The sequence below is a fragment of the Mugil cephalus genome, chromosome 2, assembly GCF_022458985.1.
Source record: "Mugil cephalus isolate CIBA_MC_2020 chromosome 2, CIBA_Mcephalus_1.1, whole genome shotgun sequence".
Classification (NCBI taxonomy): Eukaryota; Metazoa; Chordata; class Actinopteri; order Mugiliformes; family Mugilidae; genus Mugil; species Mugil cephalus.
Genome location: NC_061771.1, coordinates 3,085,059 through 3,111,905, shown reverse-complemented (window position 1 = coordinate 3,111,905; position 26,847 = coordinate 3,085,059). Strand labels below are relative to the sequence as shown.

The 26,847-nt window shown below is 41.0% G+C and overlaps 1 protein-coding gene across 3 annotated transcripts; it reads right to left on the bottom strand.

Annotated features, from left to right (window-relative positions):
- Positions 1 to 5,957: 5,957 nt before the first annotated feature.
- ubn2a (ubinuclein 2a) lies at positions 5,958 to 26,696 on the bottom strand. 3 transcript variants are annotated; one of them, XM_047578749.1, is made up of 18 exons: positions 24,934 to 26,695; positions 23,358 to 23,474; positions 22,251 to 22,349; positions 21,354 to 21,464; positions 20,543 to 20,572; positions 19,787 to 19,890; positions 17,399 to 17,951; positions 16,881 to 16,951; positions 16,459 to 16,588; positions 15,361 to 15,467; positions 14,806 to 14,916; positions 14,167 to 14,310; positions 13,109 to 13,159; positions 12,956 to 12,998; positions 10,906 to 12,396; positions 10,614 to 10,821; positions 9,348 to 9,416; positions 5,958 to 7,922 (listed from the first exon to the last, which is right to left on the bottom strand). In XM_047578749.1, the coding sequence occupies exons 1-18, from the start codon at positions 25,234 to 25,236 to the stop codon at positions 7,876 to 7,878; spliced, it is 3,789 nt and encodes a 1,262-aa protein (XP_047434705.1). In that variant the 5' UTR covers positions 25,237 to 26,695; the 3' UTR covers positions 5,958 to 7,875. The 3 variants fall into 3 exon arrangements, with proteins under 3 accessions (XP_047434705.1, XP_047434707.1, XP_047434706.1); XM_047578751.1 differs by lacking the exon at positions 9,348 to 9,416 and having other exon boundaries at positions 24,934 to 26,696; XM_047578750.1 differs by lacking the exon at positions 20,543 to 20,572.
- Between the last annotated feature and the right edge of the window lie 151 nt (positions 26,697 to 26,847).

The window sequence follows — 26,847 nt, the reverse complement described above, 5'->3', positions numbered from 1 at the left end:
CTCTTGGTTTCATGTATTATCTTAGACATCTCTCCTTTCAGTTGGCTCTTCTAAAATATAATATTCCACTGTACCACTGCTGACCGTCGACGCCTCTGGTCTCAAGTTCACATAACGGTACTATTGCAACACAAAATACTATTTTCTGATTGGCTGATTAGTCACTGATTCAAGCAGAGCAGTCTGCCTTTGCCTCATTCTTTCATAGATTAATGATATCTTTTATACACAGTATGTTACTAATGCGCGGTGAGTTTTATCACTTTTCAGCGTGACAACTGTCATGTATAGTGTGTGAACTTATTGAAATGCATGAGTCTCATGCTCAACGCGCTAGACTTGAGAGCCCTGGTTCATATCAAGTTCATTTTAAGTATTTTTGATGTAACAATGTAGCATATTATTTCTAACGTTAGCTAACATCCCAGTGGGATCTAGCAAATGCTATTTTGTGAATGCAGACATACAACAATAAATTAGTTTATCTAAATCACTTATTTGTGATTAGCTGGGCATGACCAGAGGAGTAACCAAATCTACAAAAGACAATCATTTATTTATTGCCTCAGTTTCTGTTAGTTTAAATTAGTTTTAGGTCATTTCTGTTATGATAAATGTAGCGAAATAAAAGATGCTAACACTAACAACTTTACTGAGAAGTAATGTAGCCATACAATACTGTAGCGTCTGACCGGACGTTAAAAGGATAACGAGGAGTTTTCGTAAATATTCCATTCATTGTTTTATTGTTGGAACTGAAATAGTTACTGTCAGCCGTAACTACACCAAAACAACATCCACAAACTTATCTGACAGCCCTCCAAGACGTAACTTAAGAAGTAACTGAAGGTATGACTGAATCAAAAAACACAGCATAAATGAATATTACATTTTATGAATATTACAATATTAAAATAGATCTCCGACTGCTTTTCATATCTGTTGGTACAGTCGTACAACAGCTCTTCCCCATTTTTAAATTAATTTTAAAATTAGACGATATTAAGGTCTATGATTCAAACTAATGCAGAACTGCCGACCTTGGCAAAAAATTTTGAGTACCACTTGTGTCGTGTGTCGAATAGGTCGTAGATCACCTATTGACAGTCTGTAACACACACACACACGCACACATACACACACACAGCTTGTGCTAATTTCACTAGAAGAAGAAAAAGAAAAAAAAATGATTTCCCTATTGACCCCCCGATATGACGTTGTATTTTCAACATGAAAGTAGGTTCGGCACCCTCTACGATGATTGGTTGAATCTGCTTCGCCACCACTTTGTTGCATCATGCTAGACATGAGTATTGCATGTACACATTTCTAACAGTACTCACAGATGTGAGCAGCTTTTTGAGTAGTTTTAAATAGGCAGAACGTACCAGCGTATTTTGATGTCAAATTGAGTACTTGCTACACAAAATGCATACAGGTTGGCTAACCTGCTAATGCTGCTAATCTTCATGCTCAACTGTCACTTTCTGTCACTCAGTAGCCGTAACCACGGAGACGTTGAACTTGTCATTAGACATCGTCGTTGGTTTGACAGTACAGCTAGGTAAATGGTGAGTTTGAAGTCACAAGACTCCGTTCCTCAGAGCCTATACCTCCCAAGTTTTCTGGTTGTGGTGTTTCAGTGATTTGCTGAGACGAGACGAGACTTTCAATTTTAATCCAATGGTTAAACAAATATATTCTATGAAACGCTAAAGAATAGCAACAGCTTTTAAACATAGTTTCCTCATTTCAGAGGCTCAGAAGTAACTGGACAAATTACCATTATCATGAATAAAAAAGTACATTTTTTAAGTATTGTTGAGAATCCTTCGCAGGCAATGAGTGCCTGAAGTCTGGAACCCATGGACATAACCATCTGTAGATGCCTCTGCTTCCTTCAAAGATTTCTTTGTGATGCTTTGCCAGGCCTTTACTGCAACTGTCTTCAGTTGTTGCTTGTTTGTGGGTCCTTTTGCCCCAAGTTTTGTCTTAGGCAAGTAAAATGCATGCTTGACCAGGTTGAAAATCTGGTGATTGACTGACACATTGCAGAATATTTCATTTTTAAAATGCTCCTGGGTTACTTTTGCAGTATATTTTGGGTCATTATCCATTGTTACTGTGAAGTACTGGGGGTGATCAGTTGATTGCTCTGCTCCTCTCTTCACGCGAGTGTCCAGAAGATACAGTCGCAGGTCAAATGATATAACTATAAAGTCAATCATCGTCCTACAGCCTCGGCCATCATGGTGCCAAAAGCACTGATGAACAACCTTATGATCGAACTTGGTGTTAGTTATAAATAGCGACTTGGACACAAGTCCAAATTAAACTTGGGTTCAGATGAGGCAGGCCATTCCTCCCAGTCATGCCTCTCCATGTCAAGCTGTCATTGCCCATGAGAGTGTTGAAGTCCGTCAGCAGGACAACCCGAGTCGCCAGTTGGGGAGCAGTCCAGCATTCGTCCTAGGGCCTTCAAAAGGGCACATACTCTTAACTGCTGTTCAGTGCATAAGTGCAGGTGTCAGGACCTGTTCCCTGATCCGAATGCACAGAGAAGCAACACTTTTCTCCATCCAGAAGAACCCCAACATGTAGGCAGAGAGTCTGCGGACAAGCAAGAGGCCCGTCCCGGCCCTTCGCCTCTTACTCAGAACAACTCCAGCAAAGAAGAGTGTCCAACCCCTCTTAAGGAGTTGGGTTCCAAGGCCGGGACTTCGTAAGAAAAGCCAGAGCACACCTCTACCTGGTAAGAATACACAGGCACTTTGGAGGGAAGCCTCCTGAGGACCTTCTTAGTGGTGGCAAAGAAGGTCCTACAACATTCAGAGTGGATCTCATCGACTCCTGGAGTTCCACCACCACAGAGTTGTTTGACTACCTCTGCAACTTCTGCCCCAGAAACTAGACGGTCCAACCCCAGGCCCTCTGGCTCTGTTTCCACTATGGAAAATGTGTTTTTAGGATTGAAGAGTCCTTCAAAGTATTCCTTCCACCGCCCAACAATAACCCCAGTTGACATGAGCTCCTTGTCCCCACTGAAAACAGCACAAGTGAGTTGCCGCCTACTGCCTCTGAGGGGTCGGACGGTTTGCCAGAACCTTTTCAGAGCTGACCAGTAGTTTTCTTCCATAGCTTAGGGGTGGGAGTTGAAGACCATCTTGACAGGTTCTTCAACCAGGCATTCCCAGCAGATGCTCACTATTTGTTTGGGCATACCAGGTCTTCATGGCGTCCTCCGCTGCCATCTGATCCAACTCACCACCAGGTGGTGATCAGTTGACAGCTCTGCTCCGCTCTTCACCTGAGTGTCCAGGACATACAGTTGCACATCTAATGATGCAACTATAAAACTATATGCTGTAGGTTGATGATTGACTTCATTTGACCTGCGACTGTATGTTCTGGACACTTCCAGTTAGAGCTATACAGTCTGCAAGAGTTCAGAAGTAGCTCCTTATTTTCAGCAGCAGGGTACGCAGATAAGCGCTGACAACGCCCTAGTCTTTGTTTTATCTGTGTCATTTCTTTCCATGCACCGATGCAGATGTATGGTGGCCGGGAGGTGCAAACCAACATTATAAAATGTGAAGCACAAGCTTCAGACAAATTTACATTTTAGAAAACATTTTCACATATCATAAAACGAAATTACATTGCCATAACACGAATAAGTCCAGAAACAAATTTACAAACTCCACCATCAACCTGAAAGGTAATGTGCCAACTCAAGGGTTGAACTGGAAGTGGTAACAGGAGTGGTCAATATGAGTTGTTGTTGTTGTTGATAGACTTCAGTAATTATTTAATTACTAATTAATAATGAATAAGTCCTTTAAATAAAGTGTGTCAGATATTAGTTCACCAGGTATGTCTCGTTGATGTTACCTTTTCCATGCCATCATTATTATGGTAACAGTATTATAGCATTAATGAAAGACTTGGTTTGGTTTGATTAAAAGTGTTGAGCTGTGTTCAGTCGTATTAAAATATTAATGTTATATTACAGTATGGATCCAGACACAACGTTAGTCTAGATGTTGAAACAAGGTTATATGTTAGTCATTGAAGTTAGATGGTAATGTAAACTTAGCCATACACATTATGTATATACAACACATACATTATTTTACATGTCTATTTGTCTGTGTAGTTTTTCTGGTGATTCAGAGGTTGTACATGAGATGAAGAACTGGACTATCAGGGCTTCTCATCGGGGGAGAGATTATTTTGAAAGTCATCACTTTATCACTGATTCTTTATTACAGCCCAGATGTGTTTTGATGATTTTGACTTTGATATTTTTTCTATGAACATTATGATTAATGATTTATGTACATGTATTAGTATAGTATTTGCTTGTTGCGTTCAGCACAAAAGACCCAAGGAGCGTAAATTCAATAGGATTTATTGAAAAGTGAACCATAGTTTGTAATAGAATTTGTGACAGACCTCTTGTGTTCAACCTCATGCTGAACACGAGGTTGAAGAGCGAAGTGGTTTGGAAAATGTCAAATTAAAAGTTAATTGTATTAAATTAGTTCTATTAAATTAGTACAAGAAGCATGAAGAATAGGTCATCAAGATATTTAAAATATACAGTACTTCATCAAATATGGGCTACTGATCAATTTCTTAGATCAGGGGTCAAACTAATTTTAGTTCAGTTGCCACATGGAGCCCAATTTGATCTCAAGGGGCCAGTAACACAAAAACCTATTAACCTATAAATAATGACAATTCCAAATGTTTATTTAAGTGCAAAGAAGTCCATTACGAGTGTATGAACTGCACTATTACAGAACATTTAATACACAACCAGACAGAAATTGCAATTTCTGCATCTGTAAAGTTCCAGGACTCAGTGTTGTGTTATGTCCAAACCCCTTACTAAAACTATGAAATCTAGGAATATCTTATCACTTACTTTTATTGGAAAAATTGCAGTTAATTTTCCCAACAGTTTTTGGGATCATCAAGATGTTTTCTAGCAAACTGATATGAGCCTTTTTGTTCTTTTTGCTCAGCAGTGGTTTTGGTCTTGAATTCTGCCACAAGGCCATTTTAGCCCGGTCTCTTTCTGATGGTGGCGTCATTAACTGACCTCAACTGATCTTAACAAGTGAGGTCTGCAGTTCTTTGGATGTTTTTGTGGGGAGTTTTGTGACCTCTTGGATGAGTTGTCACTGTTCTTCTGGGGTAATTTTGGTCAGCTGGACACTCCTGAGAAGGTTCACCACTGTTCCATTTGTGGATAATGTCTCTCACTGTGGTTCACTGGATTCCCTTTAAATGACTTTATGCCCTTTTCCAGACTGATAGATCTCAATTACTTTCTTTCTCATATGTTCCTAAATTTTTTGGATCTCGGCATGATGTCTAGCTTTTGAGGATCTTTAAGAGATTTCTTGAATGAGAACAGGTGTGGCAGTAATCTGGCCTGGGTGTGGCTAGATGAACTACAGATAAACCACAGTTATGTTTTAACACTTTTTCACACCACTGTAGATGTTTTAAAACAAGAACCATTTCATCCATTTTTCCATTTTGAGTTCTTTTGTTTTTGCAGATGTAGAATTACACGTGTGGGAGGCAACAAAAACTAAAAATGAACTGATGAAGGCTCATGCTGCCACTCACACACTAGTAACAGCGTATGTATAAGAACCTAAATTTGGGAGAAACCAAAATAAAGTTTAATTGGGGGACAATGAAGAGAGCAACGCTGAGTAAAGCTCTGCTTGTTAATGACCTGTGACATTTTAATGAGCACCAAGAAATGGAAACGTTTTTTTCACAGTAAAAGCCTTCATATATCCAGGCAATGACTGACAAGCACGTGAATGAAGCATGAGCTGGTGTCTGGTGCCCATGTTGCTCAATCTTAACAACAGTGTTGAACTAAAACACAATGAACTGCTCAGGAGGAAGAAACAAACGTCTCAGAGGCATCATGAAAACCACCTGTGTTGTTTAATTTCATAATAGACACACAAAAATAATCTACAAAAGACCAAATTAAGTAACCAGTTAACCATGAAATGTCATTTTTATCCTCCCCCACCTGAAAACACACACAGATGTCACCCACTGCTCCAGTCACATGACTTCACAATGACATCCCCCACGACCACGCAGACACGCATGGGTTTAGACTTCTGTGGAAGGGAAATGTGGAAATACTCGCACAGACACTCACTGACCAGGAGCACCCCATCATAAGGAGCTACAGAACAATCTTTGGCGTCGTTCTCGGTGCAGCTGGTCAGCCAGACACACGGACAAGGGCAGGAGGGTTTAGTCGTTTTTAGGACATGGAGAGACTCAGGAAGAACGGTTAAGTTAACGGAGGTATTCAGCTGAGGGAAGGTTCTCTATCAGTGTTCAGACAAAGAGAAATTCATTTTAGGGAGAACTCACATAGATCCAGACTTCATTTATCTCAGTACCAATCTCAGCTAGAGGTAAACTACATAACTAGACTTTCTGCAGGAGTGTGTTTGGAGTTTGTGTTCAGGCTGGCCACAAACTCACCAGCTTTCTGTCATCTCCATCAATAAGGGGCAAGTCAATAAGGGGCAGCTTTTCACACATTTTCATAGTGTGAACGCACCATCATGTATGATGGTCCAAACATTTTGCGTAGCCTTTGCGCTGACTCTGAATGTAATAGAATCTAAAATTAGCTTTGCTCTCTGTCTGAACACAAGGCGGAAAAAGAAGGAGTCTCGAGTGACATAACAGCATCTACAAACATTCACAACTCCAGAGATGCACTGACAAGTGGAGTAGAGGTTGAAAGCCAAGCGACGACTTGCACTTTTGCATTGAGCGTTTACAGTCCTGCATAGATCTTTTTCATACTTTTTCAATATAAACTAAGGCGTTTTGTTATATTAAGTTGGTTTGAGTCAGTAAGCAGATAAAGTAAATTAAAAAAAAAAAAATCTTAACTCATTCAAAAACAAAAAACAATTCAAGTAGGCTACAATCTTGTTGTTTCTCCCCCTCTCTCACAGGTGGTTCCTCCGGCCAGAAGAGGAGCCGATCACTTTTTCTATTCAAGTCTTTTTTTTTTTCTTCCAGAAAAGGTCCAGTGTGATTAAACAGCACCAAAAACACACTGAGCAAGAGAGGGGCATCAAACTGAAAGGGGGATACATGTCCTTACCCACTCTGACACAATAATCTGGAAAGAAATTAACAGTATATTGTGTTTGTTATGTACATCCACGCATTCAAATCAACCTCACCACTCACTCGCACGGTTATTTGTCCCTGTGTAAATTACAAATAATTTATCAATATTAATTTAAGCTACTACTTAACAGTCATTTGTGGGCGCAGAGGTGACCAACAATAAACTTCTACTGACACGACAAACTCCCACATTTGAGACAAAAGACAGAAAAACAAAACAAAGAATTACTCTGTTTTTCTTTTTTGTTTTTGTACTGCAAGAACAAGAGTCCTGTTATTCCACATAAGCTTAAATACAAATTATATTACGTAGCATACTACTGCTCTCATCTGTACCACACCCTCGCTCACACTCATTCCACAGTGATCAAGGTCGGTCGTATGTAAACATGTTGACAAAAATAAAAATAAGCCCAACAAAAACAAGTGTCCTTGTCATTCACGCCGTCTCGTTGTCATACCCGGATCATTAGAAAATAAAGTTAAATTAATATCATCATTGCCACTTGTAGCGAGGATCAACTGATTCTCCTTTAGGTCCATTTTAAAAGAGGCAGTGGAGCCCCGCCCCCTCATACCACATCGTCATGTCAGTCAATCAATGTGAAGATTCCTATTGGTGGATGTGTCCAGGAGGCTGTGATGTCACAACATCTCCTGCGCGGTTATTGGTCAGTGGGATTTCCTCTTCATGTCTCCACCCTGGCTTTGGTTCGCATCTGAGTGGAGAGGACAGTCTGGTAAAAACTCTGACAGCTGGATGATGAAAAACAGTCTCCTAATATCCAACAAGTTCATCAAATCAACATTTGCTACGATTAATATATTTTATTATCAACCACTTGCGGTGGAGCATTTATCAGCTCAAGAGTCACATATTTGCCTCAAGAGGTGGTGGTTAATATGTCAACGACATGTTTTCTATTCTCTAGTGGATCTGGGAAATGAAGCCATTTCAAAGGGCAAAGACCTGCAGTTCCACAACTGACCACAAAGAGTCTTTGTTAAAATGTCCAACGTTATAGACATAATAAACGTGTTTATAGCCTGGTACGATAAAAATAAACCCTAAAGTCAAGTTGTACATAATTAAGGGTGAGGCTGCTTTGAGTCAAAGGTTTCCATCTATTTAGAAAATATCTTTATGTAATTATGTAAGTGTATTTATATAAATTCCATGTATAAATGTATGTAAATCTTCATATCAAATTAGTAGGCCAAAAAAAAAAAAAAAAAACAGTATCAATTTGATCAGCAAATTTTGATGATATATTTATTGTTTTTAATGAAGGAATTGATTATTTGAATTGTTATTTAGTGAGAGAGAATTTTGAAACCTTCAGTTTCAAGCTTCTGAAATTTTGTATTTTTTCCTTAGTCCTGGTTGTAAACTAAATATTCTTTGATTTTCACACACACAATTGTTTGTTGAACTTTAATTTTCATTAAAAATGTTTGTTGCATCTGTATATTCCTGAAGATTGATTTATTATATAGTTCAGCTGAAACTAGTTTCAGTACAAGCTCAAGTTACACATTTAAATTAATTCTAAGATTTCTGTGGGATCTTGTTAAATAGCCATTCATGAGAACTACATTTCACAGAAGCATAAATTAGAGGCCAAAAATGAACTTCTAAAGTGGCAGCAACTGTGTTACCTGGTTATACTTAACTAAGTCCATGACACAGTGGATACATCAGAAGACCACACAAAGATTTTCTGATTTGTTGTTAAAGGAATTTGAAACCATGTGACCTCAGCTCAATACGAGGAGAAGAAACCGTTTCATTTTTCCTAATTTCAGTCAAGTAAATCACACATGGCAGTTTTGCATTTTAATCAGACTGCTGCTGTCGAACCAAAGAACCATCTGCAGAAACCGAGAATAAATAATCCTCAGTCTGTTGTTCTGGATCATACAAACAACTGGTGCTACAAGCTGTAGCACCAGAGGTCAATCCAGAGGCATGCCAAATGCTAAATATACTGAAGCAAGCAGAAAGTTAAAAGAACAAACACCACAGCAGCTCAGCAGAGGACAACGTGGGTCGACTTGACACAGACAGATGGAGGGAGAGGGAGAGGGAGAGGAAGAGGGATGGAGACAGAGGGAGGACAAAGACTAGGAGGAAGGTAGATTACCTGAAAAAGCAAGCTGCAAGTGAGGAGGTAGGGCAGCCTGCGACCCTGACTGGAGACTCTTATACAGTTCTGAGGAGAGATGGAGGGAGGGGTTGGACAAATGAGAGGAAAGTTCACAACAATGACCACAATCAGGGGCAAAAAATTGGTACGTACAGATAAAGGAGAACACATAAAAATGGCCGGCAACAACAAGAGAGGATGGGATCAAAAGCAAAGTTGCAGTGATGCATACAATAACAAAAGGTTGAAAAGACAGAGACAGTCATAAAAGATGGAGGGAGCGAAGGAGGGAGACAGGGGTTTGTAAAAAAAAATGAAATAAAACAAAACAAGAGAGGTGAGAGGGGGGAGAGAGGGACACAGCAGAGTTGAGGAGTGCAGCAGCCACAGAGGTACTGCTGGTGTACAGCATGAATGCAGACACAGAAGTAAGAAAGCACATTCTTCTCTTTTAGTCCTGTGAAGCCAACTAGATTTTGTTTAGTTTGTGGATTGTGGTGGTAAAGAATACTTTTTTATTTTTTTTTCCTGCAGGAGGAAAGCTTACATTTGTCTGACAAACGCTGCACTTAAGATTTAAAATCAATAACAGGTTTGTACTATGCACTAATATATCTCTTCCGAGAAAATAAAATCATGCACATATAATCCTATAAATGAATTGTCACTTAAGGTTCTTTTCTTCTAACTCACCTGCACTATCCTGTGCTTCATGAAGCTAATCCTTAAAACAAAATAGGAAAACTGACCTAATTCTTTTTTAAACTGCAAAGATACACAAAAGATTCTGTGCTGCAGAGCTCACTATTGAACAAAAACAAAATTAAAAATACAGAATAAGACGCAGTGTTTGTCTACAAAATGAAACACTGTGAGTTGTCAGGGTTTGTATAACATAACGTACATAAGGAGGGGGTTTCAGTTGGTTGCAATCAACAATCTCACCACTAGATGGCACTGAATGCCACACACTGGACCTTTAATACACAGGTCTTCTGAACACAAAATGCACCCTTTTTCCTACTTTTTGTCAGAATCACTGGCCTTAGACAGAGAAGTATACAGTACAATGAAATCTGGGTGAACTGAGAGGTTGATGACAAGACAGTATGGCCTCTAAACAGCACTATCAATTAACTAAACCTGTTTGGTGCTTTTTTTCTGGCCCTTTGAAACAAGCATTAAAATAATGCATTTTTCTGTTTTTCACTTAATGAAAGGTGAATGGTTTATTATTTGAAATTCATTAACAAGCCCACTCACCCATTAGGTCGCTCTGTGCTAGTGGGTATCCTGAGTTGGAACTGGGGGCTGAGCCTATGCCTGCTGCCCCTGGGGCTCCAGAAGGGCTGAAATTTAGCAACGAGGGGAACTGGAAGGGAAGCGAGACTGGCACCAAGCCTCCTAACATCCCGAAGCCCAGGGGCAGAGCAGAGGGGCTGCCCAGGAGGGGAGTGCCTGCAGTAGATACCTGAAGGAACAGGAATATATGGTTAGTTTTTTTAGTCACTCCAACAAAACGTCAATCCAACATCTTGTCCGTGTGAAAACTAACCTGTGAGAGGTGTGACGTTGTGGACGATGTGGCCAAAGTTCCTGAAGGCACCCAACCATTTCCTGCTTTTGAGGCCTGGTTGGTGGCACCCACCACCCTCTGTCTCTGGCCATGATTGGCCGAGACTGAAGATGCAGAAGATGGGGGAGTTTTGTCTGGATGACTGCAGATTGCTGATACCACTCCCTTGTTAGAGTTGTTGCTGATGCTACTGTTGCTAGTGGTAGACTGAGGTTTCTGGCTGCCAGCGAAGCTGAGGCTGCCCTGCGTCTGCTTCACCTGCCCACCCCCCGATACACTGAAAGGGGGTCGAAATGTTTTGGGGGTTTTGGGAGAGTACTGGTGTTGTGCCTGTTGGCTGGGGATCATCTGATGGGAGAGCGGGTGTGACGGAGAGGATGAAGGGGAGGGGGAGGAGGATGGAGGCGGAGTGGGTGCAGGAGGGCGAGGGGTGAGTTTTATGATGGGAGACGAGTTGCTGCTGTGGGAGGACTTGGTGAGGGTGGCTTGCATGGGTGTGATGAAGTTGGCCTGGTGGTGGTGATGTGTGTGGGATTTACCTTGAGAGGAGTGTGAAGTGTGGGAGGTGGGGGATGGAGAGGAGGCCACTGGGGAGGGAGGGCAGAAGGACTGCAAGCTGTGGTGGGAGGTAGAGTTGGAGCGGGGCTGTGAGGAAGGGGAGGAAGAAGGTGTGAGGTTGGTGTTCACAGCCATGCCGTTGGATTTGGCACTACCCTTGGCCAGTCCTTGAGTGGTTCCCATTGCTCCCAGCATTCCTGCTGGGCTAGCAAAGCCTTTCTGATGAGGAGGCAGCAAAGGGGAAGCTGTGGGAGGAGGCCTCTGCTTTGGAGGTGAAGGAGACGGATGTGGATGCATCTTACCCATCACCAAGCTTGACCTCTGATTAGCTGATGCCATGGTAACATGTCTCTGAGTCTGGGTTTGGCCCATGGCACCAGGTCCTTTAATTAGGCTGTAGTGACCATCTGCAGTCCTGGATGCCAGCGACAGGCCCTGCACACGAGCCATGGAGGAGACAACTGGAGACGACGAAGAGGAGGTAGACGAGGAGGTTGGTAGCGTTGTTATCGTTGGCAAGTTCCCAACAGACGCAGCTGACAGAGGAGCAGTCTCCACCTTAGACATGCAACGCTGCTGTGTGGTGGATGCAACAGACACGGAGAGCTGAGAGGCTGAGGGGTAGTGAGGAGTGACAGGTGGAGGAGAAGACGTGGGCATTTGCAGCGGTGGGGGTGACAAGGGGCTGTCTGAGGAGCCTGGGCCCTTGGATGGATTGCTGAGAAGGGCCAGAGCGTGAGAGATAGAGTCCAAAGAAGGAGCAGTCAGATCCTCATCCAGTGAGTCCGACAGACAGATGGGCTCTGAGGGTGAAGAAAGGGGCTGGCGGTTGGAGGTCAGAGCAGATGTAGAGGTGGGCAGAGATGGAGTGGAGGCCATGGTGAGAGGTGTCTTGTGGATCCAGAGACCCTCCTTAAGAACAGAGAGCACATGGTCAGTAACCTGAAGCTTCTCAGTTGTATATGTATTCAACATATCATCCTTTTCCACCAATTACAATAGTGCTTTGTCATGTCATCAAGTTACCTTAATTTATCATGCATGAAATTGTCAAATCATAACTATTATTTACAAGTATGCTTTTAATCTGAAAAATGTCAAGAAGTATTGAGGTCTGTAACTTCACCCCGTATTTTTCTTTTAGCCCACTTTTTCTTTGACAGGCTCAGGGATTATTAGAAAAGAGCCATGCAGCGTGGAAATAATAAAAGAGGATTTCTAGAGAGTTCCTATTTACATAAAATGATATAAATGCTAAATAGCAATGGTGCCTTTAGAATTAAGCAAACACGATAAAAGCAGCCAAGACATAATGAGGCCAAGACAGCTGCATCCTTTTATTTCATGACAGGATGCTCTTTGATAAATAGGTTTAAATTAAATTATCATTGTAGGTTGAAAGCATAATAAAATAGAATATGGTGAGTAATCTTCGAGTTATATTCAGTAAATAGTCTAAGCTGTTACTCACCTTGGCTTTGGCCTTGGGTCCAGGCACCATTCTCCTCTTGACTCTGTATGAAAAAAAAAATGCCAGCACATATTCAGCCTTTTGTATTCACCATTGAACACTCAAGCTCAGTCACACTGGAGAAACATGAGCTGTGAAAAAGTAAATACTTACAGGTTTCCAGTGAGGTGATTGTGAACGGCAAGACTCTCCTTGAACAGTATCCTGATGAACACACAGTATTAACAAAAACAAAACCAGATGAATTAATGTCAGATTACCATTAGGAAGTAATTTAAATTATCTTAGTAGTGAAGCTATATTTCTCTGAGGGGAATCCGTTATTTAAAAATAACTGAGGAAAAAAAGATTCCCACCAAAAACCTGTTAACAAATTTGTCAGTTCAGCCTGAAGATTCCTGAACAAACAAGGACTTCATGCCTGAAAACCTCACCACAGTCAAACGTCGACCAAAAAGCACATAAAAGTAGGGTGACCAGACGTTCCTGATTTTGGGGACAGTCCCCGTTTTGGATGTCCTGTCCCTCTGTTAAAGCTGTCCCCAAAAATGTCCCTGACTTTATGGTTTTATGAATGACAAAAATATGTCACGTGTAGACTAGAACAACAGTTATTACAGTAATTGGATAGGAAGCTCCAGTAAGCATGTGGCACACAGACCACACCTCTATGGGAGCCAGTCGTCCTGCTATTGGCATTATGTTTAAATATGACCAAATATGTCAAAATAATTGAAACCGTAATTGTCCCTGTTACTTCGTTTCATCTTGATAACATGTACTTCTTTTATTTTTTATTATCTCTCTTAGCTGTAAATTTGCCGGGTCACCTGACATACAAGTCAACCTGAAAGTGGAACAAAGCAAAAGCCTACAGATTTATGGAGGGATGAGACTGAACTGGATCCGTGCTACATCTGGGGTAAGGAGTGTTTAAATCAAGAATCACAGCGTCTAAACATGGAGGTGGATCTGTCTTTCTATTGAGTGTTCAGCTGCTGCAAGAACTTGTAAACTTGACCTTGTGATCAGCGTCTTGAATTATAAAGAACTATGTGACGTCTGCCCTAATCTGCATCTTATTTTCCAATACATTTGTTTACCAGATGATATGTTTTCTCAACATGTTATTCATGCCACTTGAATGCCATGCAGGTTGGGGGTTGGTAGGCAGTGAAGCCACAGAAACACACAAAGGCACACACACAAACCTGGCCTGCATCCAGCCCTTGGGCCACAGTGGTTTGACCTCATTCTCTAAGAAGGCCTTGAGGTAGTCCTCCACGGACAGAGAGCACTGGCTCTCCATCTCATAGCAGCTCAGCTTCACTCGCACCAGGCTGCACAGCAGGTTCCTGCACAAACACAAATATCCATTTCAACACTGATCAATTCATATCAAACATCTAAATTAGGTTGCAGGTGCAGATCACACCAAGACACTTAATAATCAGTGTTGAAAAAAATCCTTCCCTAAAAATGTGAAGAAAAATTCATGAGCAGCTGTGAGGGAGTCAGGGTTGTTGTTTCATCCAGACACAGGTTCTTTATTCAACGTATATTCAGGGCTTTACTGGCAACTACAAAAACTTAGGTGAAAGTTGAAAGTGGAGTTTGACTTCTTTTTCCAGAATGTGACGTTTCGAATGAATATTTTTGTTAAGGTTGGCATTATTAAGGTCTTCAAAGAAGCTTTAAGGCCTTTATGAGCTCAGTTTACTAGTTTTACCAGCAGTAATGAACAATAGAGAAACTGGAGACAAAACATGGAAAGAACAAATCAGGAACTAAAAGCAAAGTGTTAGCACAGCATCCAGTCAGCCATCAGCAGCACAGTTACAGATCATTACCTGAGTTTGTCATCCCAGACAAACTTCTTCCGTGGGCCCATCACTCTTTTCCCTGGTTTCTCCTCATCCTCTTCTTCTGAACCATTCTTATCGCCCTCCTCTGACTGCTGCCTGCAGAACACAAACACACACAAACACGTGAAGGTAAATGAACTTTCACAAACAGCCCAAATACACTTTATCAGGGTTTATCACGGTCTTCTATTTTATACTACTACATGCTGCATAACATCATTAGTGCCAACAACAGGCACAGATTTAGTATGTTTATTAAAAAATGTTGGATCTATACTTGGGTTAACACTTGACTCAAAGCACATGAATGCCCAGTTTAGGAGGCTTCACAGAACAACTTTGACTGTGATATTTTTTTTGTGAAATGTGCCATTCGGACAGCGGAGCTATCCATCTCGTTTTAAACATATTCAGTTTGCCTTTTCAATTTATATGCCTCGCTTGCGACATCCATCTATGTATATCCCTTTCGATTTACTTATCTCAATAAGAACTTGATTGATGATTGCTTATCTTACGAAACCAAAGGGATCGACTTACTTTGCAACCTTGGCCATGCAGTCCATGTTGTATTTTGCTATCTGCTCTGGCATAACACTGCACACAGCCAGCTTCAGCTTCAATAATGGTGTCCGTAGTCGATCATCCTGAACGGGAATGAGAGAAAGCACAAAATAAGAAAGAAAAAATAGGGAGAAATGAAGAAGAAAAGGTGGATTGGGAGAGAAAGAAAGACAAGAAAGGAGAATGAAGGGAGTCAAAGAGGGAGGAGAGGTGGAGTATTCTGATTTATTTTGCTAACAATGTTGCTTTAATCGTGCGTGACAAAAGACATTTGGTGGCCTGTTTCCAGTGGAGGTCTTTGCTGCGCTGGTCTGCTCACACAGAGTGCCCTGCACAACTAAAGCACGGAAGCTGGCTGGGGATTAAAAGCTGCACAAAAAGGCAAAATGATGCAGACAACCTAAACATTTCATTTGGGGTCAAAATTATATTTCATTGCTTTTCTGATGTGTTTCTTATGAAAATCCTCCACAGAGTCATTTTGTAGAATGTTTTAAAGTACTACCACTACCCTATTTTATCTTGAAAATCTTGAGATTATGTGTTAGTCTGAATGTGCAGACTTTTGGAAAAGGTGTGGCAGACATGCACATTCAGTACCTCGTTGCTTCTTATCAGTCACTATGTGCATTTCTCAATATTCATTCTTGTCTGTACCTTGTCTGTACTTGTGTTCTGGAGAAACACAAACAGTTGAAATGCCCAGCTGTTTGCCCCATCCATTTTATCGAGGAATCATGGGTAGGTACATTGTGTGGACAAGGGATCGCCAGGTATCCCACAGTGCATTTTGCACTCATTATCAAGTAGGTGACTGTTCCAAATTATTGAATGACTGTCTTTCGTCCTCCATTAGCTTGAAGGAAGATCTGAACTTGTTATTCATTCTTGTCACGACTACGTGATAAGATTCTCAAAGTACAAATGAAAGGGCTTCAGTCCTTCCTGAATGTGTCTTTTAGTGACCACAGAGCAATCAGAAATGTAGTAGCATGAATGCATTTTTTAAACCACTATCTAGATCAAAATGGAAGAATGTTTTTACCGGTTCCTCCACAGATAAGCCTCACTCACCTGGATGTTGAGACTGAGCTTCTTCAGACGTTTGAGCAGCGCTTCTTTGTTGCACGGCACAAATGCCTCCATGTGGGAGTAGATGTCTGAACGCACCTCAGGAGGCTGCTCCTGGACCTGCAGCTCGATACTGAGAGGAGGGAGAGAATGTCAAGATTGTTAGGAAATGATAAAATGAGGAACAGAATAGAGGAGCACGATGGGAGACTGAAGAAGTGGATGTGGAAGGACTGAGGGAATGAGCAGAGGGTGAACTGAAATGAGAAGTATGTCATTACCGCAGACAATGAGAAACAGTGAACAAGAAAAACAAAACACGAAGAAGACCGAAGAAGAGGTGGCAAGTGAAATGTGTTAAAATGTGTGAGAAGGGCTGAAAAGGGAGGAGGAGATGAGCTTAATTTAAATGCTGTCCTACTCACTCCAGGAGAATGTCGTTCATGTCCAGGGTGAAAAATTTTTTCCTGCCCTCCTGATCAAACTGTCGTGAGGCCTGTGGCAGAAAAGGTTGAGTCAGCATACAGCACAGCTCAAATACATTATAAATGCATATACATAACAGAAGTGTCTTTTCAGATCTGACAAACATCTGTGTTGAAAATGTAGTTTGAGATGATGTGAGAACCAGTGACTCTAGATAGATCATTTTAGCATATATGTTAACATCCATCTGTCCATGAAGGAACTGTGAAAGAGAGAGGTACAAAAACACAAAGATAAGAACTTCTTCAGGAGTGAGACCTGCTGTTTTAGTTACATAAAATCCTGCAGGGTTCAGCTTTGAGCCATGTTTTTCCAATACTTTAGAAGAGACTATTCTCACTGTATTAAACAGCAACAAGAAACACTCTGTGCCACTTCCGAGGCATTGTGTTTAGCTTCAGTGAAGACGCTGCACAGGTAATTGCAGCCGCCTACTAACGGACGGTAGTTGACTCACCGCCCGCAGGTCCTCGATGCGTTTAATAAGAGGCGCAGGTAGTCCGTTGGGAAGAGGGGGCGGGGAGAACAGTCCGCTGGAAGACCCCAGGCCTCGCCCTTGGCCGCCTCCTCCTACCGTTTTATGTGCCGGAACACCGACTCCCAGAATGCCATTTTCTCTGGCTGCCACCATGGCATGTTGCTGGTCAGTGTCCAACAAGCTAAAGTCCAGGTCGCTTAGAAGGTCCTGCAGCTCCTTCTCATTGGCCGAGCCGAGCAGTGACATCACAGCGGGGTCGGAGGTGAGGTCTGCCAGCGAGAAGTCACTGCCAGCTGTGTTGCCCTGCGGGTGGGTGGAGTTAGTGGCCAACAGGTGGTTTGTTGAGTTACTAACGTGGGGCTTGTTAGCCACACCACCCGCCGGGCCGGGGTGAGCCATGTTGGGGTTTCTTTTCTTCATTTCTTCCTTCTCCCGGGTGAAGCGACGGAGCATGGCCGCCAAGTACAGCGAATCCTTCATCAGCTTCTTTCTCTTCTTCTTCTCCGGCCGGTGGACGTTCAGAGCACTCACTCTGTTGGAGGAAAACACAAGTTTGTCTTCTTTTTAGAGAAACACAAATACATGTTGGAATGAAAGACAGCAGCAACAGTATTTAGTTTTACAATATTCATTCAGCCGGACGTGCAGCAGCATTTATTTATTTATTTATTTTCATAGTTATGCATTTTAATGGAATATGAGAAACTAATATCTACCTTTACAGACACACCAAAGTAAATTCAAAGAACTACATCAACAAAGGCAGACTGTGACACTGCTGGTGTCTGCACCAAAAAGTTGTCCTTGAACACATTACAAGGACTACAGTCAACAGCCACCTGGCAAATAGGTTTTGTACCTGCAAGAAGGGAAAATACTCTCCTTCACTACCATTGAGAATCTAGTCAAAATCTGTACACACTCACCACTACACAAATTTGTACAACACCTTGCTGTATTCACAAAATATTTTCAACTTTATTGGGGTGGTGAATAAAACAAGGAGTACTAAAAGAGGTATGTTTTGATTTTAAAGTAAGTCATTAATGTATGAAGATGACATCCCTGCTCTTAATCCCACCTTCTAAGCTATGATTAGTCAACGGCTTCTCCAAACAAACAATAACAGGCTACACTAAACCAGAATCGCTGGGCAACACTGAGATGTGGGCGGCTACTGTGACAACTGAAACCAGGTTTCTTCACTCCTTCGTGTAACATTTGAACATATTCACAAGCGGAACGTGTGCACTCACAATCACTTTCACACACATGCTCATTAAGACAGCTCACTAATGTGGGAAGCATTTGGAAGGAAGTGTGGGGATTCTTAGAGATTACTTTGCTCTCAATGATCTAACACACATATCTAACACCATCCGTATCATAATGGCACAATAGCAAAAGCTGCAGCTATTTTTAGAAGTTGTTTTAGGAATGGTAGTGTGTTGGAGTATTCGACACATCTGAGCACGGATAATGGAGCATTTTCTAGAAGGTGGTTGACTTCTCTCAGTCAGCATACTGCCTCATGATAGATGTATGAGAAGGCCCACACAAAAGCAGAGGAGTATAATGTCACACAGGTTGGTGTGCTATTAGCTGGATAAAGAGTGGACAAATGCCTCATCACATATTCACAGCAGCCCACAAATCCTCAGACACCTAAAAGGTCAACTCTAAAAGCACAGGACGAAAACGTGTTCATATACATATGTGTTCCCTATAAAGATGCGTCTTTAAGCTGGGCTTTATGAATCCTTTGATTAAACAGGATATGTTTGATAGGATGCATGGAAAGTTATTTCCTACAAGGAAGGAGACTAAGCTTCCCTCAGCTAGAAGCTAGAGTCTTTCATTGAGTCTCATTAATATACACCGCAGGGGTTGGTTGCACCAGCTGCATGTACACCTGGTTGTAAGGCAGATGGGTTTTAAGTCTACAAAGTCTACAAAGAATAAATACCTGTTGCACCGCCATCTTATGCCTCCAATTATCCCTTTACTAAAATATGTTGGATTCAGGTTAATGTGTATTTCAGGAAATTTAAGTTTGTGGGGGAAAATTTTAAAAAAGCATTAAAAAAAATAAAGATTTTGCAACCTCCCTGCAGTACCTGTGCGGACCCCTTGTTGAAGACCTATTCTGTAGATATACAAGGATATAGAGCTTCTTGAGAGATTTAGTTTTCTAAAGTGGGAGTTAAGATGCTGGACATAGCCGCTCCTCGTATTTTTAATATGTGCAATCAGTACAAATATCACAAGGATGGATTTTAATATCCAGCTGGTGCAGCTGGTCCCCAGACTCTGTACACAAAGAAGCAGCTAACAAGTGATAAAATATTACACAGCAATGATTCTCACCCTTGTTTAGGTACTTTGTTCTTCTTCGGGTTCTTCTCTTCCAGACTGTTCACTTCCTTCTTCTTCCTCTTCTTAATCACCTTGTCCTTGCCATCATTCAACTTCTAAAAAAAAAAAAAAAGAGCACAGACACTTCTTAACTCACATAAGAAATAGTCTGGGGCACACAATAGATAACGATCAATGAGGAACGCAGCAGCCGTTGGATATGATGCAGTAGCATGCGTGTAGCAGTTTGTCCTTGTGAGATTTGTCTAGACCCGGTTAAAGATGAAAGATTTATACGGTTCACCACGACTGGTGAGATCCTGCAGTGTGATATCCTAAAATAAGCTTTGGAGAAGCAAACATGTTGTCTATCAAAGTTAAACATAAAGGTCCACACCTGTGTAACATTGTTTATTACTTTAAAGTAAGCTCTGTCTACTGCCACTCTTTATGACTATCACTTGATACAGCAGACGAGTTTTTAAAAAAACAAACAAAAAAAACAAATCAAAGAATCTGCAGCCATACTAACAGCATGCTAACATGCAAATACACGTATGTTTACCCTCCTAGTTTATGTAGGAAAGATCTGATCAGTGGGGCCGACACAGGAACATGCATGTTGCATAAAAACACTGTGGCAGCCTGGCTGAACACTATTTCAGTCTCGCTCAAATACTGACATTCCCACAGCCATTCATTTCCTGCAAGCATGCCTGAAAACATATCATGCTTTAACAAATACAGTATGTGATCAATAGACTGTACCTCCAACGTGGGCGCCAGTTGTGTTGGCTTCTGTGATTAAAATAAAAGTAACATGTTACCTGTGCATATTAAAATAATAAGTAATTATCAACTTACTGGCTTAAAGGAAATATGTGGGGGTAAACTTATCATCTCGTTCTTTGATCGGCATTTCATACCATACTTATCTGGACATTTGACTTACTGACATATTTTAATGGTCCTCATGTATGTATTTATAGAGTGAGAGTCAGTTTTGCCAGTTCTTTACATCAAAGGCTACAGAGATTATAACAAAGAAATAATCTTTGTAATCTTTATCATAAATTTGGAGAGAATTTTATTACATGGATTTACGATTTCATGTCAAGACCTACACACTGACTTGCCACTTCATTAGGGACAAAAGTGAAATAAATTTCAGATCATGTTGAAACACTGTAAGAAAGGAGGTAATTCATCTGTCTGTGGTGCTGTAAACTGGATTGAATTAAACACGAAGGTGTTTCTGTTATGTATCCTAGCCTACTGACTAAATAGGGTTGTCAAGATAATTGTAACATGTGTTGGTACAACACAATACAATTCAACAGAACTACAAACCGCAGCCTCCAGAATGAAAACACAGTTGAATCAACATTTCTTTCAGTTATTTGGAACCAATGCTGAACACCATTATGTTCATGACGTTAAGATTAAGTCCAGGACTTTTTTTATTATGATGCATTCGTTTTCACAAGAGAACCTAATGAACTGTCAGCTGAGTGTGCAGTGACACATTTGCAAAAAGCAGTTTTGCATTTATAACTTCTTTATATTACGGCAGCCTCACCTTGTCCTCCTCTCCCTCGGAGTCAGAGGTCGCCCTGAACTGCAGCGTGCCAGTGTTGATGTAGAATCCCCCCAGCTTTGTGGTGAGAGAGGCCGGCACCAGCTCATCATACTGAGAAAAATAACAATGGTTTGCAGCGTAAGATCACAGGACACAATAACTCCACTTACACAACAAAATGCCGATGCTGACTGCAGTTTAAAAACATTTTTGAGTACTGATAATGTGTTTTGTTAACATTTCACAAAGCAGCCTTTGCTCTGCCACTGGCCAGCGAAAAAATGGCTGACTAGTTTTGAGTATAAATAAATAAATAAATAAATAAATACAATCCCTCCAAGCCACGGAGAACATTTTTTTCCATCACATCACCACAACACATCAAAACTACAACTTTGACGAAAACAAAAAAACAGGTGCTGCTAATTTGAGAATAAAACCAAAAAAAAAATAAAAATGATATAATGGCAGAGAAGTCGTACAAGAAGCGTAATTCTATCTATTATATTTGAAGTAATATCCTCTGAACCCTGAACAACAAACACACAAAAACAATGACATATTCCTCTCAGGGGCACAAGGACCACGGACATCGTCATGAGTCACAAGGATGCTTTTAGACCGTAGTCTCACGTTGGTTGCAATAAGGGACAGGCTTCTATCTTTAGAAGAACATAATGTTTTGAAACATGAAGGAAGGAAATACATATTTAACGAGTGAGGGATCTGTCTACCCCAACACAGGGGAAAAAAAAGAGCAACTCAGGGATGAAATGAGCACATCAAATACATCAGTGGATAAGAAAACAGTGTTATCACAACGATAAAATCAGATATTTCACTCGGTTAAAATAGCAAAAAAAAAAAAACACTCCTCATCATTAATGAAGTACTCACAGCTTCTGAGTTGTCTATAAAAGGGTCTGTCTCGTCGTAGCCAAACCCAATGTCGATCAAATCTTGCATTCTGTCCTTCCTCTTCTTCCCAGTGTTACCCTAAAAAAAACAGTGATTTTTTATTCACAAGCTATCATATTCCAGTATGTTTTCACATGAATATCATCTGAAACCAAAATCCTAAAATGGCTGGGAAGACGTCTTCCGTTTGGAAAATACTGTTTTGTTTTTTCTACAAACAGAAAAAACATGAGGTCCATAAACGCATCTTGCTGATATAGTGCATCAATTACTGGAATTAAAAGTAAAAAGAAATGATAAATATGAATTTTATTTTATGTATCGGTGGCACAATTATTTAAAACCAACAAATAAACCAATAAATAAATAAATAAGGCCAAATTGTTTGTGTGCCTTTTGTATTTTTACATTATCATCAGAAATGACACTGCCATTTTTTAAATTTAAAAATATTAATATTCGTCTGACAAATACCATATTGGTTGAACATGGAAAAGACAAGTGGATTTTTTTGTGGTTTGTAGTTCTATTAAGTTGTATTGTGCTGTACCAAAATGTGTTTTTATTGTTTATTGTTGTTGTTTTTATTTAAACTAGTTTAACAGCATCATAAATTACATCCTCTTAAAGGAACGTTGGGTTTAAATCTTAAAATATTAATATTTGGCTGACAAACACCATATTGGTTGAAATGGACAAGACAAGTGGACATTACAACACCAAAAATGGTATATTACTTTAAAAAGAATGAAAAAATGCCATGAAAAACATAGGCTCCATGTCATCGAGCATTAAGTACAGCAGATGCCTCCAGCTGTGAATTATGAAGCTCTGTGAAACAATTTGTGATTAGAGGTATGTAAATACAATTTATGAGGCCATGACAACTTCTTAAATCCAACACTACAAGAAGGTTGAACTACTGAACCAGTCAGTGTCTCCATCACATTGTTTATACCCCTGAATACACAGACAAGTTTACATTTCAGCTCAAAGGGTTAGGGTTTGAAGGGCCTGAAAACGGTGCTGGAATTTTTCTCAAGACTCCATCTACAATAGAGATGACAATGAAAATAAATGACTCACATATTTATTTTCAAACTTTTTTGCCAAAGCTTCCACCTGGAGTCGCTCTTTCTCCTCGTCATCGAAGGGGTCGTTGGGATTGCGGGCCGAAGTCGAACTGGGGGGATTATTCTTTGCCTGGAACAAATATTTAAAACTGAATATTAAAAAAAAATACAGCAATGATCAGGTGTCCGAAAGCTTAACAACAATCAAAGTCTTTTTACAATGCTAACCTCAACTACAGTAAAATAAGTAAATGATCAATGAAATATCACAAGACTGCCTGCAAAACAACTGAATATATGCAAGTGACTCATGTTGCAAAGACATGAAATATGTAAAAGTGGTGACATGACAATATTTAGGACTAAAATAGAAAATATCCACTTTAAAGTTCAACAGTCCTGTACTTAATCTAAGCGTCACAAAGGTAATCATATTCTCCATTTGTTTCTGTTCGAGAGAGCTATTGATTCAGCAGGGTTTGCATTTTGGTGGCTGTGGTTTGTAGTGCTATTAAACTGTATTGTGTTATACCAACATGTGTTTTTGTTATTTTGATAATCCCATTTCAGTCAGCTTACCTGGGCTAAATAACTGAAACACTTTGTTGTGCCTGTATTATATTTAAACTAGTTAAACAGCACCATAAAATACATCCTCTAAAACGAATGTTGAGTTTAACTTTGGTATAAAATTAACAATACAACACTCATGAAGGAGGATCTATCGCAAGACTGTTTTATATATATATATATATATATATTAGATGCATTCGTTGTCACTGGTGTACGTAATGAAAAAGCAAGCTGGTGTATTTCCGTTAATACAAGTTAATTCTGTAAATTGTCAATATAATAATATAATAATTGCCAACAAACCTAAAATGATTTAATTTTAAAATTACTTAATAGTTTAGGTTTAGGTGGTCAGTGTAACAGTGGTGTTACATGAGCCACAGAATATGCCATTAGAATATCCCAGAATTTGGGATTAAAATAAGAAATATATAATAATTCAGTATGAGTTTTCCTCAGTTCAGACTGTAAAAACTTAGTTATCCAGATGTGGCCAGAGTATATATGAGGTGTATATGTCAGCTGTGACATTCGCCTTGCTCCCATGCTACATCCTGGTACTTCCATCAGCAATGCTCTCTCATCTATCTATCACCCGCAGCCACAGGGCCAAACTGCATGTGGCATTTCCAAGTGCTGTAATGGCTGTGACTGAGCTGTTGCTGGGCAAGTCTGAGTGGAAAGGACACAGGTAGACAGGCTTCATTTCGATATGGGTTACAAAAACAGAGGAGGTCCCCCGGCTCTAAAAGATAATCTTGTTCAGAGAGCGCAGCTGAAGTTGGAAAGCGTTGAGTGGACTGGCTGCTGGACGAGTGGCTAAAAACTGCTGCTGTCTTTTGTGTTGAGTCGCACTAATGGTCACTTTCAGCCACGCTAGTCCACGGAAAAGGACAAGGTGCACTTCCCCCTCTCACTTAGCAATGACAAGTCCACACAAACACTTCCAGAAGCGATAACTCCAGCTCTAGTCTCAGCCCGGCCTCGTAATGTTACTTAAACGGGGGGGTTCCTACCTGGAGGTTTTGGATGAGTTCGCCGTAATTAAACTCGGCGGAGGAGCGGTCGTCGGGCTCGGACAGGGGCAGGTTGAGCCGCACGGTCGCCCTCTTCTCGGCTGCAGCCTTGTCCCTGTCGCCGGTTTTGCCTAGACGACCGTTGCTGGCAGCACCTCCTGCCCCGGTCGCTGCCTCGACCTCCCCGTCTCTATCGAAGTTGAAGTCGGCCTCATCCTCCAGCCGGCGTTTCCTAGACTCCGCGGCTGCTCCAGCTGCGAAGGCCGAGAGGGTGACAAATTGCACTTTTCTCGGTTCGGCCATTTGGATGAGCTGCCTGCCTGAACCTCGCTCCGGACAGACAGCGACAGCGAGGAGAAGAGCTACTTCGCGAAACTACTCCAAATTGACGGCTTGAAGAAGGTTTCGCGGGGCTCCGACGGCTGCTCGGTGCCTACACGGACGTTAGAGCCTCCTCCGAGACATACGGATTGAACTCCAGGGGATGCGACGGTCGGGAAAAAGTTGTTTTTCGGCAGCTACGTGCATCCTCGATTTGCTATGGGGCTGAGACATTCACAGGAGCCATCTTGGGTTTCGGGAGTAAATAAAATATCAGAAGAGAGGGGTCGCTGCGCATGCGCGTACGCTCAAAACGGAAGCATCGTGCCACAGGGGGGTCATCACGTCCAATCACCGCGTGCCCCGATCCTAAACCCGCCTCTGTCACAACAGGCGATAATAACAACACTATAAGTACTATCATGACCTTTATAAAGTGTCTGACTGAAGGACGGGCGGTGGGAGACACGGCCCCCTCACGGTCTGTACAACCACTAAATAACCGTCTCATCTCGGTGTCTGAGTACACAGCTTTCACTTGATGCCTTTCATTCCGTCTATTCAGAAAATGCTGAATTGTGCATTTTTTCACCAGCACACACTCAAAACATCAAATCCTAACGGGAAGAAGGCGAGCCAGTCCATTGGCTGTTTTAGTCCACCTAAATAACAGCTGATCTTAGTTTCTAATGGCCACCTGTTGAAGCACAGCATAAGAGAAATTCTCTGCATTTCATTTAACAGTGGGAATATATTTAGACAAACTGAAGACTGTTCTTCTGCTGTAGATACCATATCTGGAGTAACCTGTTACAAAGCCCAAGAGTGAAACTTTACTCTTGGGCCCCATTAATGCCCCACCTACCTACATTCCCTTTGCGTAACATGGTTTAAGACCTACCAGTTCAGTTGTGGAAAATATCCAACTGGAATTTTCTTTACAGATTTGACACGACCATCATCTTCACATCAACTGGCACCCGCAACTCACCATGTGAATACAGCTGAATAATATGCTCTTTCTTTCTTGTCATCCTCGTCATGTTGGGCTTGAGCACAGAATCTGAAAAAGGTTAGGGCATTATAGGCAGCAGGCAACTCATTAAAGATTGGTGGGTATTGCATTGAAAGATGGAACCTTGCTCATTTCTGAGGCTTCTGTGTGTTGCATGTTATGTTTCCAGAAGTTTTAAGTTGTGTGGCTTCAGAGCCCAACTCTGCTCATAGGATCTATTTACTAACAGGTAGATCTACGTTTTAAACTGCCTGAATAAAACTGATTCATAAAACTAGTGCACATTTAACAGTTAACATTTTCCATTTTATACAATCAGGAAATGCTGCATAAGCTGTTGAAAATCAGACTGCAACCTGAAAATGTCAGAAGAAACAGCAAAAATCTAAAAATAAAAAAATCGACTCATAAGACTTACATATTAATAAAATGTAATGAATTCTTTTTCAGAGGGAATTATTTGTCATACTTTGATATGCTAACCTCTACTTTTCCAACAAAGCAGCAGTGCTTCCAATAACTATAAACAGTGAAAAGAAATGTGGAAGATGTTTGTGTTGGATAATTGTATTTACTAC

Excerpts from the sequence above, each read along its gene's own strand:
- ubn2a (XM_047578749.1), bottom strand. The coding sequence starts at position 25,236 with ATGGCCGAACCGAGAAAAGTGCAATTTGTCACCCTCTCGGCCTTCGCA. Across the intron at positions 23,475-24,933 it reads AACTCATCCAAAACCTCCAG|GCAAAGAATAATCCCCCCAG; the intron begins GTAGGAACCCCC and ends TATTTGTTCCAG. Across the intron at positions 14,917-15,360 it reads TGCATGGCCAAGGTTGCAAA|GCAGCAGTCAGAGGAGGGCG; the intron begins GTAAGTCGATCC and ends TGTGTTCTGCAG.